The sequence below is a fragment of the Furipterus horrens genome, unplaced genomic scaffold (genome assembly GCF_987537825.1).
Source record: "Furipterus horrens unplaced genomic scaffold, mFurHor1.1.pri manual_scaffold_17, whole genome shotgun sequence".
In the NCBI taxonomy this organism is placed as follows: Eukaryota; Metazoa; Chordata; class Mammalia; order Chiroptera; family Furipteridae; genus Furipterus; species Furipterus horrens.
The window spans coordinates 78,777,597-78,790,608 of NW_028327187.1; the positions used below are offsets into that span (position 1 = coordinate 78,777,597).

General features: G+C 43.8%; 1 protein-coding gene across 4 annotated transcripts in view; it reads right to left on the bottom strand.

Annotated features, from left to right (window-relative positions):
* Window positions 1-12,080, bottom strand: part of GNL3L (G protein nucleolar 3 like) — a 36,013-nt gene extending 23,933 nt beyond the window's left edge. For 2 of the 4 annotated variants that reach the window (XM_090265419.1, XM_090265415.1), the window contains exon 1: window positions 8,439-8,495. In XM_090265419.1, the coding sequence (XP_090121545.1) occupies window positions 8,439-8,469 (31 nt within the window). In that variant the 5' untranslated portion in view covers window positions 8,470-8,495. Of the gene's footprint in view, window positions 1-8,438; window positions 8,496-9,743; window positions 9,811-11,851; window positions 11,939-11,973 lie in introns of those variants that run through there. The other 2 variants (XM_090265418.1, XM_090265416.1) reach the window with 2 other exon arrangements.
* Between the last annotated feature and the right edge of the window lie 932 nt (window positions 12,081-13,012).

Sequence of the window (13,012 nt, forward strand, 5' to 3'; positions counted from 1 at the left end):
AGTCATGGGGATATAAAGCACAGCACAGGGAATTTAGTCAATAATATTCTAATACTATGTTATGTATGGTATCGGATGGGTATGAGATTTATCGGGATGATCACTTAGTAAGTTATGTAATGTCTAATCACTGAAATTAATATAATAATGTATGTCAACCGTAATTGAAAAATAAAAAATGATTAAATGGCAAACAATGTACACACACACACAACCACCCCTGCCACTGGGTTATCTCTTGTCTTCCACCAGAAGCACACCCTGGGCACTGCCCCCAGCACTGCTGTGGAGTGGACATGTGTGTTTGCACCCTGACAGGCTCTCAGCTGGCTGGAGGGCAATCTTGACCCTGACCGTCAGTGAGCTCCCAATCTCAAAGACAAGAAATTCTCATTCAGGAGAAGCTCAGTGTGGCTCAGTGAGTGAAACGGAGTCAACGTGTCCGAACTGGGTAAGCTCAGGGGAGGGAGACACCAGCCACAGGGTGGCCAGATAAAATACAGGCTGCCCAGTTAAATTTGGATTTCAGAAAAACAACAAATAATTTCGTAGTGTAAGCATGTCTTATGCATACTTATACTAAAAACTTACTAAGTTATACTAAACATTATATCTGAAATTCAAATCTAACACTACTTTTTTGGGTGAATTCCAGCAGCCCTAGTCAGGGAGGGCTTTGAGTGAATGAGGCAAAACGAGGTTTTCGAGGTGGCACCTGGGAGCCAGGGCTGCCCAGACGTGTGTCCACTTAAGCCTCAGGCAAGCTGTGGGCTCTACCCTATTACTCTGCAGTGGGCTTCTGAACACTCGCGAGGGTGACATTTATTTCAGGGATAGCCTTGACTCTGGTCTTGTTTATTAAAAAATAAAGTTAATAGCCTTGGCTGGGTAGCTCCGTTGGTTGGAACATAGTCCTGTACACCAAAAGGTTTCAGGCTCGATCCCCGGTGGGGGCGTGCGTGGGAGGCAACTCATGGTGTTTCTCTCTCACACTGATGTTTCTTCCTTCTTCCTTCCCTCTCTCCCTTCCTCCCTCCCTCCTTCTCTTTCTAAAATCAAAAAACATATCCTTGGGTGAGGATTACAACACATAACAAAACAAAATCAAAGTAAATAATTAAAAACCTGTGGTACTGGCTATTCCAAAGAATGGCAAGATCACGGTCGCTGACTGCACTGCACGGGTTAGAGCGCTGCAGCACCTTTATTAGGAATTGCTAGTCTAGGACTCACACCCCTACTTACTAGCCGTGTGACCCTGGGCAAGCCTCTCCAGCTATCTGAGTGTCACTTTCCTTGTCTGGAAAACAGGAAAATAATCACAGCCCCCTGGTTTGGGGAGTCCATGAGACAATCAAGGGAAAGGGCATAGTGTCCTCCTACCCACAGAGCAATGTGGGTTAAACTTGAAAGCCAACAGAACTGCACATCCACAAAGACATGGAACTACTCACAGACACATTCACACAGATATGTAAACCCATGGACCACAACCCAACACAAACCCATCGACGGTGAGAAACACAAGCAAACCAGCCAGAGACGGACACTGAATGCAGCCCCACTGCCCACCGAGAGCTCCTCACATCAGGGCGGGGCTCCTGCTGAGGCAGGTGGCAGTGAAAAGACAATGGTGCCTCACCCCCCACCCCATTCAAATTTAATTCAAGCTATAAACCATACAAAATTGTGAAAGAAGTGTTAAAAATACAACAAACTTTTGGATTTTCCCATGACACCTTACTGTTATTGAAATAGCAACATCATTTCAAAAATTGTTTCTGGTTGCTATAAGTCCCTGCTTGGTAGTTGCCCTGACCTGAGCATATGCTTCTGGGATTATTGGAAGAGCAGGTCCACCCTCTAGTTGAGCTGGAGGACAAGGACGCCTCTGGTTGCCCATTCCCAAGGGAAACATCCTTTGCTTCTCCCTCGGCTCTTTCCAGGAATTTCAGCTCCCAGCTTTCCCCCTCCGTGGACAGAAGCACCGCCTCTTCCTTTTCCCAGCTGGGGTGTGAGAGGGTGTGCAATAGGCAACCAATTGATGTATCTCTCACACATTAATGTTTACTCTCCTCTTTCTCTCTCCCTTCCCTTCTCTCTAAAAAATAAATAAAATCTTTTAAAAACTACTTGATGAAGTATACTAGCAAAAATAAAAATTATATCAGAATAAGCATCTCAAGCTAAAGGAAATAAACAATGGTGGAAAGGATATCTATTAAAACTTATCATTAAATCTTTTCAAAATGCTAGTAATGTAGGTAAAAACTATAACACATATTAAGAAAAGATTTAAAAATCCAGGAACCATATTATAAGAAAATAGCTCAGAACTAAAATGCCAAATTATTTCAACAAAATCCAGGATTCAAGCAATAGGGGTTGGAAAAGCTAAAGCATGAAAGCATGCTAAAAGTCTCACTTTGAAAGAGTAAGATAAAATAGTTATTATTTAACCTTGATAAAATGATAGAGAAATTTAAATTTAATTAACTTTGCTATCAATATAAATGTAATTGCCAATATATAACTATAATTATGGGTGGAGGATTTTTAAAAACTAGATCAAGTGTTAAAATTAAATAAGGCAATAAGAAGAAACAAACAAAAAATATAAAATAAGGTGATAGAAATTAGACCAATCGTATAATGAATGTGAATGGTTCAAATTTCCCTATAACAACAACAACAAAAAAGAAAAAAACAAGCAAACAAACAAACAAAAAACACAGACCACCAAGTCTCCTTTTCTTCCAAAGTACTCATGTTGCAATGAAAAGAATTTGAGGTTTGGAATGAACCAGGTCTGGCCATTTTATTCAACCATTCCCATCTGCCTAACTTCCCCAGAAACTGAGAGCTTGTGCCCGATACAGGCACACAATGAAAGAAAATACTGGGTTAGCCAAAAAGCCCATTTAGTTTTTTCTGTAATATAAAAGACACATTTTCATTTCACCAATTACTATATTGATTTGGATATTTTGAGTATGCCGGCTATCTCCCACTACTGGCTTCTAGTGGGTAGAGGCCAGGGGTGCTGCTAAACATCTTCCAATGTGTAAGACAGTCCCACAGCAAAGAATTATTTGGCCTAAATGTCAATAGTACTAAGAAATTTCACAAACCACTTTTGACACACTCGATCAGTCACAGCTCCTTCTCCATACACTGCACAAACCTTTTTTGTGTTTTTACCTTTCTTGAAATAATACAGCATAATACACCAAAGATGTTGCATATTTTCTTCCATCTTCAACATTAAAATGGCTGCACAATTTTGATAAGTATTTTTAAATGCACATTGATATGACAGCTGTCACAATACAATCTAAAAAAAAAATGTTCCAAATGAAGTTAAAGACAACTAAGCACTACTAGAAATGCAACAGACTTTTTGACCAACCCAATAGATCATGTAGAGAGGAGGAAAACATCTGCTTCAGAAAAGAAGAGAGAAGGGGAAGAAGAAAAGACGGAAAAGGTGGTCATCACTCACAGCACTGCAACACCCAGGAGCTACTGTTAATCTGTATTTTCTAAAGATTTTATTTATTTATTTTTATAGAAAGGGGAAGGGAGGGAGAAAAGATGGAGGGTAACATCAATGTGAGAGAGAAACATCCACCGGTTGCCTCTCATACGTGGCCCCGACCAGGGACTGAACCTGCAACCCAGGCATGTTCCCTGTCCAGGAATCAAACCCATGACCTTTCACTTTGTGGGACAACGTCCAACCAACTAAGCCACACTGGTCAGGGCAATCTCTTTTTTTTTAACAGCTCAGAGGGAAAACAGCTACCATTTTGTAGCAAGCCAGACCTAGATTCCTATTCTAGCTTAATAACTGCCTAGCTATATGACCTGGAAGAATTTTCTCAAATCTCTCAAAGCTTCAATGTCTCCACTCACCAACTCTGACATCAGTCAATACTCAAAAGCAGAGCTCTCCACTCACCTATCATCTCCCATACTCTTGCCCCACTACATCCAGTACACTCAGCCTGGAACTGACTCCACCACCAATATCCTCCTTCTGCCTCTACTTCAAATTTCCCACTATTCCCTCTGAATCTCCAACTTGGGGAGTTCAGCACTCCCCTAATTTTTTCATCTCTCCTCAGGAACAATTGCCCAACCTCTTGCCTCAACATATTGCATATGGGTGGCGAGAATTCTCGTCATTTCTAAAAGGCATTTAAATTCCCCGGGAAGCAACGTGTTAATAGAAATTCAGCTCTGAGGACACTGCTTCACCTACAGGCCTCTAGAAAGGTGGCTGTTGCTTCTCCAGCACATGAATACCTTGAGGCCAGTAGGTAGAGGAGGTGTACTCTGGATTCACCATTGCCAAACCAAGACTATTTCTCCCTCTGGTTAAAAAAGTAAAATGGGAGAAAGCCAAGATGGCAGCATAGGTAAACACAGCTCACCTACTCACACAACCACATCAAAATTAGAACTAAACTACAGAACAACCATTTTTCAGAATTTCCAGAAATCGAGATGAATGGAAGTCCTACAACTACAGAATTAAGGAAAAACCACATAGAGAGGGGTAGGAGAGGCGGAGATGTGGAACGGGCTGGTCCCACACCCACATGCGGTGGATGAAAATCAGGAGGGATATCTTTGGAGCGAGGGATCCCAGCCCCACACCAGGCCCCCCAGCCCAGGGTTCCAGTGCCAGGAAGTTAAGTCCCCATAACTTCTGGCTGTGAAAACAAGTGAGAAACGAGGCCATGAAGCCAGAAAACTGCTGGATTCCCAAGCAGTTCCTCTTAAAGAACCCACACATGGACTTACTCATATTCACCCTCTCTGAGCTACAGTCTGGGGATAGTAGCTTGAAAGGCACCAGAGGTTTACAGAGAGGAACCGAATTGTCTGGCATTAGGGCAAGAGCTAGGGGGCCACTTTCTCCCAAACAGAAAGCTGGCAGAAGCCACTGTTCCTTTTCTGAGCCTTCCCCAACAGAGCCGGCAGGTGGGCACCATAACTGCAACACGATCAACCTGGCTCACACTGTTTGCCCCACCCTGGTGATTCCCTGAGGCTCTGCTCCACCTAACTTTCTGGCCCGCCCAAGCTGTTTCCAGTAGCTTTTCCATACAAATGGCTTGTCTTGGCTCATGCTTCAGATTTTCCTAAATCATCTCGAACAAGCAGCATCTGACCCCAGCAAGCACTGTACCTCTTGCTAAGCAGCCCCAGGCCTGGCACTAGAAACAGCTGGCCTTGGTTCACAGCTTGGCCTCTCTTGGGCACCTCTAAGCCCAGCACAAGTAGCAGCCATTTGCAGATCATTTTGTAGCTTATGCCAGCTGGCCCCAAACAGAACAGTTGACCTTGGCTTGCACCACCCAGGAAATCCTAAGCCTGCACACCCAGTGGACAGCTACAGACCACGTCAGAGCACCACTACCCAACCACCTCCACAAGCAACACACTCAAGGGGTGGACTTAATGGGCACCAGAGCCCTGATGAAGGAAGTACTGCCCTGTGGAGTAGGCCCCTGAACAGCTGATCCTCCACAGTGGTCGGAGGTTGGTAGTCACTGGTCACAGCCAGTCCTTGCAGCTTTTCAGCCAGGATAAAACCCTCCCACTGATCTGCCAACAGCAATCAAGACTCAACTACAAGAGAAGGGTGTATATCACTCACATGGTACTTGGGTGATAAGGGAGGCTGTGCCACTGGACCCTACAGGACACTTACTACATTAAGCCACTCTACCAAGCCAAGGAGTGGTAGCAGCTCTACCTAATAAATAGAAACAAACACAGGGAGGCTGCCAAAATGAGGAGACAAAGAAACATGGCCCAAATGAAACAACAGAACAACACTCCAGAGTAGCCCTGGCTGGTGTGGCTCAGTGGATTGAGCACCAGCCTGAGAACCAAAGGGTCACTGATTCGATCCCCAGTCAAGGCAAATGCCTGGGTTGCGGGCCAGGTCCCCAGTTGGGGGCACACAAGAGGCAACCACATATTGATGTTTCTCTCCCTCTCTTTCTCACTCCTCTTCCCCTGTTTCTAAAAATAAAAATAAAAATTTTTTAAAACTCCAGAATAAGATCTGACCAAAATGAAGACAAGCAACCTACTAGATGCAGAGTCCAAAACACAGGTTACAAGGATGCTCAATGAACTTAGGGGAAGAGCAGATGAACTCAGAAAGAACTTCAACAGCATAAAAAGGACATGGAAACCATAAAAAAGAACTAGTCAGAAATAAAGGATACACTAATCAAAATAAAGAACAATTTACAGGGAATCAAGAGTAGAGTGGATGAAGGCAAGAATCAAATAGGTGAATTGGAATATAAGGAAGCAAAAAACAACCAATCAGAACAACAAGAAGAAAAAATAATCTCCCCCAAAATGAGGGTAGTGTAAGGAGCCTCCGGAACAACTTCAAGTGTACCAACATTCACATAATGGGGGTGCTGGAAGGAGAAGAGAGAGCAAAGAATTGGAAACCCATTTGAAAAAATAATGATAGAAAACTTCCTAACTTGGTGAAGGAAATAGACATACAAGTCCTGGGAGTACAGAGAGTTCCAATCAAAATGAACCCAAAGAGGCCCACACTAAAACACATCATAATTAAAATGCCAAAGGTTAAAGCAAAAGAGAGAATCTTAAAAGCAGGAAGAGAAAAGCAGTTAGTTACCTACAGGAGAGCTCCCATCAGACTATCGGCTGCTTTCTCAAAAGAAACTTTGCAGGCTAGAAAGCATTGGCAAGAAGTATTCAAAGTGATGAAAAGCAGAGACCTATAACCAAGATTACCTAGCAAAGCTATCACTTAGAATCGAAGGACAGATAAAGTTTCCCAGACAAGAAAAATCTAAAGGAGTTCATCATCACCAAACCATTATTATATGAAATGTGAAAGGGTCTTATTTAAGAAAAAGAAGACAAAAAATATGAACAATAAATTTGCAATAAATACATATCTATCAACAATTGAATCTATAAAACAAAATAAAAAAACAAGCAGAACAGAAAAAGAATCATAGATACAGAGAACGTCTGATGGTTGCCAGTTGGGAGGAGACTTGGAGGGATGGGTAAAAAAGGTGAAGGGATCAAGAAGTACAGATAGGTAGTTACAGAATAGTCATGGGGATGTAAAGTACAGTATAGGAAATGGAGTAGGCAAACAACATATATGTGTGACCCATGGACATGAACAACAGTGTGGGGATTGCCTGAGGGAGTGAGAGGGCTGAGTAGAGGGGGCTAAAGGGGAAAAAAATTGGGACAAATGTTAATAGCATAAACAATAAAATATTTTTTAAAGCAAAAAAGAAAAATAAAGAGGGCATAAAGTTCTGATTTTTTTTTTTTTTTCAACATCGATGTGTTGTTGCCTCTTGCATACCCCCAACTGGGGAACTGGCCCATAACCGACATGTGCTCTGACTGGGCATTGAACAGGTGACCCTTTGGTTTGCAGGCTGGCGCTCAACCCACTAAACCACACCAGCCGGGGCAAATCCTGCTCTTTTTGAGACCACTTCTATGCCTGTCACCTATGAACCACTTGTCCTCATTTATGGAAGCACCTGGCTCAGAGCTTTACTTTCAAACCCAACTTCTGCCACCACTGACCTGGATAACTCTGGCAATCTCTGAGCCCCTTCCAACACTCCAGTTTCCCACTTCCTTAACATCCTCACTTCCAGGGACACCCCACTCCATCCAGCTACCTGCCCACCCACTGCTATGGTGATATCTATGATCATCATCTCTAACTCCTTGTATTTTAGAAAGCAGTCTCAGATACCCCTCATTTGTTTAACCTCCTAGAAACATCCAAAACACTGAAGCCTCCATTTTGTTCCTTATTCATCAGCCACCCTCTTCCCTCCCTGTGCAGCTGATATTCACAGTCTGCCACTACAATAGATTATATACCTGTGCTACCAATCACTGACTGGTATAAATCTTCTTAAGTGATAGAACACATCCTTCCTTTTTATTAGCCACTCAAAAGTATACAACAGAAATGAAACATAAACACAAAAATGAAAGAAAATGCACAAGAGTTGAAACTATATTTGAACACTCTTTGTAGGGCTCCTCAAAAATGTTCCCAGATTTAATTACTATCATTACCATTTGGGTCCAAGGCATCTCTAGCTGCACCACACAGCACTGCCCCTATCTACCACTGCAATTATCCCAGTTACTCATTACATACTTTAGTTGCAATTCATCAGTGAAAACCTTTGTTTTGTATACACATGTAAAGTTTTTCTATTCAATTTAATGTTCACCATTTCACCACTAATATAAATGTGTATGATTGCTCTATAACAGGTCATAGGGCTCCAAAATAAAAAGGTGTACTTTGAGATGTCTCCCTTCCCACACTGTCCCTAGCCACTGTAGTCCCCTCACCACAATAAGAAATCACTTTATACCCTGGCCGGGTAGTTCAGTTGGTTGGAGCATCCATCTGATGTGCCAAGGTTGCAGGTTCAATCCCTGGTCAGGGCACATATAAGTCAATCAATTTATGCATAAATAAGTGGAATAACAAATCAATGTCTCTCTCTTTCTCTCTCTCTCTCTCTCTCTCTCTCTCTCTCTCATTCCTCTCTCTCTAAAATCAATAAAAAATTTGTAAAAGAAACCACTTGTTAGTTTATCTTGCATCATTCAGTTTCTTTATGCAAATGCAAATATATACTCTTATTCCCCCCCTATTTTCTCCTGCTAAAGGTAACACACCATGTACTCTTCTTAGCAACTTGCTTTTTTCACTTAACAAATCCTGAAGATCTTTCCATCTAACAGTGTTTCCATACAATACAGTCTTTCCATATAATAATCCCATATAAACTTCTTCATTACTTTAAACTGCCAGGGTGCTTTTTGTATGCATATATTATATTTAACCTGCTAATTATGGTCTTCTTTATCACTATCAATTTTATTATCAGCTGGTATTGGATGTTCTTATAGTTGATCTTGTTCATTTTTCTTGTATTACCCGAAAAGTGATTATTTGCTTTTAGTATTAACACCAAAGTGTGATTCATGATAATATTTTTTGTGATTATATAAAGTAAATGTAGTAAATTTTTTTTTCATGAAGCCCTAGAGATGCAGGGCCACCATTCATACAGAATTCAGGACTGCTGGGGTTGTACAATTCCCTCCAGTCTATCCAGTGTGCCATCCACAGTGCCAGGCACACTGTTCTAAGTATCTTACCTATTTTAACTCATTAAATCCTCATAACAACACTATTAGGCAGATATTATTATGCTATTATGTAAGTACTATTATAATCCCATTTTGTAAATAAAGAGACTGAGGTTAAGTAACTTGCACAAGACCACACAACTAGTAAGTGGAAGAGCTAAGATTCAAACTCAGTCTGGCTCCCAAGTCCATTCTCTTAGCCACTTGTATAATTCATGGTACCAAAAGAAAAATGTTAGGGTGTGTTAGGGTTCTAGGTAGTGTGATATAGTATTTACTGCTATTCACCTCAAATCAAGTCACTTAACCTTGCTGAGCCTCAGTTTCTCATCTGTAAAATGAGAATGAGGGATAAGGGGAGCATTACCTCACAAGAAATTGAAAAGACAACAATACCATATATACAATACAGACAAGAGTGACCTGTTACATTCCGGGAAATTTTTTAAAGTTGCTGTGAAATACTATGAATGTTCATTAAAGCTGATAATTGGGAGGAGGTAGTAAAAGAAACTCACTGTGTCTAAGTTTCATCATGATGATCAGCTTAAAAGGAGGTTAAATTCAAATCTGCAGGCTTTCTTCCTGTTGGAATGGAAGAACCAATATAAAGACAGGATGGGGAACCAAAATGCCACAAGCCTCCTCTAAGCCCCCAAAGGGCAAAATAAAATGTTAAATAACATGATAAGGAAGTCCTAATAATTAAAGGAACTGGAAGGAGCAATACTAAAGCAGGGATACACAGGGAAGACAGTGTCATACTACCCAAAGGGAGGCTAGGTCTAAACCTCTTCCTGGGTGGAGTCAATGCCACAGTGCATCATACAGGGTCATTGGTCCTCAATTCTCCACCCAGTAGGTTAAGAGAACAGCACTAAACCTCTCTACACCGAGGGGAGGGAGTATGCAAGGACGATCTATTTCTACATTAGGTATTAATAGTACTTCTTTTCCCAAGTAGGGGCTTCTGTGTCTCATCTACCCCAAAAGCGGGTAAAGACAAATCCCAGGAAAAGGGACATCAGAACAGGGTTGTTGTTGTTGTTGTTTTAAATCTGTGTCTATGTGCACTGAGATCAGTGCAAGATCTTGGGGGAGGGGAGAAAATCTGCTTCTATGCGTGGTTGGAGTCTGTTCCTTGGTGATTGGAGGGAACAGAATGCCCTCTGTCCCTCTACTCTGGGGTGCAGAGGAACTGGGGAAACTGGTACAGTGGCTGTGTGCATCTCTGCTGCATGGGTGAGAAGGGTGGGTCTGTACAGACGATGGAACTGGGACTCTTTACCCTGGGGTGGTCTGCAGGGTAGGACTGATATGTCTGTCTTTACTACAAGGTAACATGAGTGCCACACTAACAAAGAGGGGACTTATACAGTTTTGCATGAGTAAGGTCTGCAACTTGCCTGCTGTGGGCTACTCTAGACCTTTCCATGGAAGGTGGAATGGGAAAGATCTATTTTTTTATGTGGGTTGAAGTCAACAGTGCACTAACATTAAAGGGAACAGGACCTTTGTTTCTCTGCATTGGTGGGGGGACAGGGCAACCCAGCTATGAATTCAATGGATTGGTTCTTACACTTGTGGGATGGGGGGGCGGGGTCCAGTTGTTTTACCCTGGATGTTGAGAAAGAGAACTAACCTCCCCTACCTTGAGTAAGTGGGAATCCCATACGCACAAACTGTGGGTGATCACTGATGTCATTGCCTCTCAACACTGCAGAGAGGGGAAGATCCCTGTTCGCTTGGAGTCTCTCTTTTGCTACATTTGATGATTCTAAATCCTGGGGGGGGGGGCAGATAATCTCTGTCTACCTCAAAAGGAGAACAAATCTAAACCCCTCTACCCTGGGAGCCCCACAAGGCAGATCTGACAGTCTCTGTGGGTTAAGATCTACTGCAGTTTGCTGTGGGGCATTTTGGGGGTCGAACCCTTACAAATTCAGTAAACCAGCACCTCCTTAACCTAGGAGGAGGGAGAAATTTGCATAGTTTTTGGTAGGATGAGGCTTGTGCCTCCAATCACTTGGGAAGGGGTGATCAACCATCTCTGCCGGAGCAGGGGTGGGGCTCCTGTCCATTAGTTACACCAGAGCGAGGCTAGTAGGTCTTTAGGTCTTAACAAGAATGGAAAGATATTCCGTTTCCTTCCTCTGTATATTAAATTACTGAGCTCTACTATATTGGTGGTCAGCCGGGGTTGGGGGTGCGGAGGGGGAAATACAACAAAGCCTCTTATCCTAAGGCAAGAGGTGCATCAAGGTGCATGTGTGCGCCTTAGCTAGCGCCCGTAGAGGTCTGCACCTGTCAGCCTCCTGGAGAGGGGAACAGGTCTCTGTACGTGCGGGGTTGATATCGCCACACCTTCTGACAGGGGGGTAGACCTGTCGACACCCGGAGAGTGCGGAATGGAGCCTCACTATCATAAAGGGAAGAGATCACTCGACGCTTCTCCACACAAGCAGGGCCTATGACTCTACAGTGTGTACAGGGTCTACAGCTGTCTAAATGGGGTGGGGCCGTGCCCCTCTAACCCGCAAGAGTGTATTTTGGCGCATGTCCACGTGCGCAACGATCCCTGCCCTTCATCTGAACCCCGTACCCTGGAAGGGAGCTGGCTCTTTACCTCTCTATTCCTGGGTGGAGTGCACCTCTTGTTTCACCTTGAATAGTCGACCCTTACCGAGCGGCCGGCTGGCTGGATGCTCACCACTTAAAAAAAAAAAAAAAAAAAGACTCGTCTCTTACCTCCACTTCCGGCGAGGATCTGAGAGGAAGAATAGCGAGACAACACACTCGCCCGGGAGGTAGCGCTCTCACAGCTGAGCTGCGACTTCCGGATCCCAGCCTCCCGGCTCTAGCTCCGCCCTCATTGCGTTCCTGGAGGTGGGGTTTCGGATTGACAGCTCACGCCAGCCCGTCCCTTCCCCGCAGCCGCGATGATCCCGCCTCCCGGCTGGCCCGTGACGTAAGAAGGGAGGAAGAAGGAGGGAGGTGAGGATGTGGGACGTGTTAACGGTGTTTAGATTGGTGCGGCCGTACTACTTACTGTAAGCCAAGATCTTTGCTGTCGTCTATCTAGGTCCAAATAGGCGTGTTCCCGACACTTTTAACATTAGGCGACAACCATTACCGCATCAGACAAGAGTGGGGGTCAGTGCCTTTGTCTACATTGGAAGATGGCGACGGGCAGGGTCCTAGGAAAATGGCCGCCTGAATCACATGTCTTGCCGAGCATTCCTCACCTGTGAGTTGGTTAGCTGTTCCCAGCAACTTTCCCGGCTTGTAGGGCCCCAGACAAACCAGTAGGCAACCTCTCCCTCCTCTTTCTGCAGTATCTAAGAAACAACTGGAAGCCTCTTCCATCCTTTTGCCCTCTTCCCCTCCTCACTTCTTCCCACAAGCCCCGGAACAGTGCCTACAGAAGGGTGAATTTCTCTCGAGGGGGTAAAAGTAAGGGTTTACGTATTTCACAAACTATTTCGAGGACCTCCTAACCTGGCTGGAGAATGAGGTCTCCCCCTAAAAACCGTTAAATACAAGTCTGAAAATGGCTTTCTATTTAATAACAGCTCCTTTTCCTCTAGCCTAAACATTGGGGTGGGCCGAGCCCCTCTACACTGAGGGCGTGCTCCTCCACCTCCACCAAATCCATGCACCAAATGACACCCTCTGCCTACTTCCACACCTTACATACATAGGATTCACTGCCCCAACATCGACGGAAGGCTTCTCTCTCACCCTAGCTACACACAAAACTCCTCTGGACCCCAAACCAGCCCTGGTC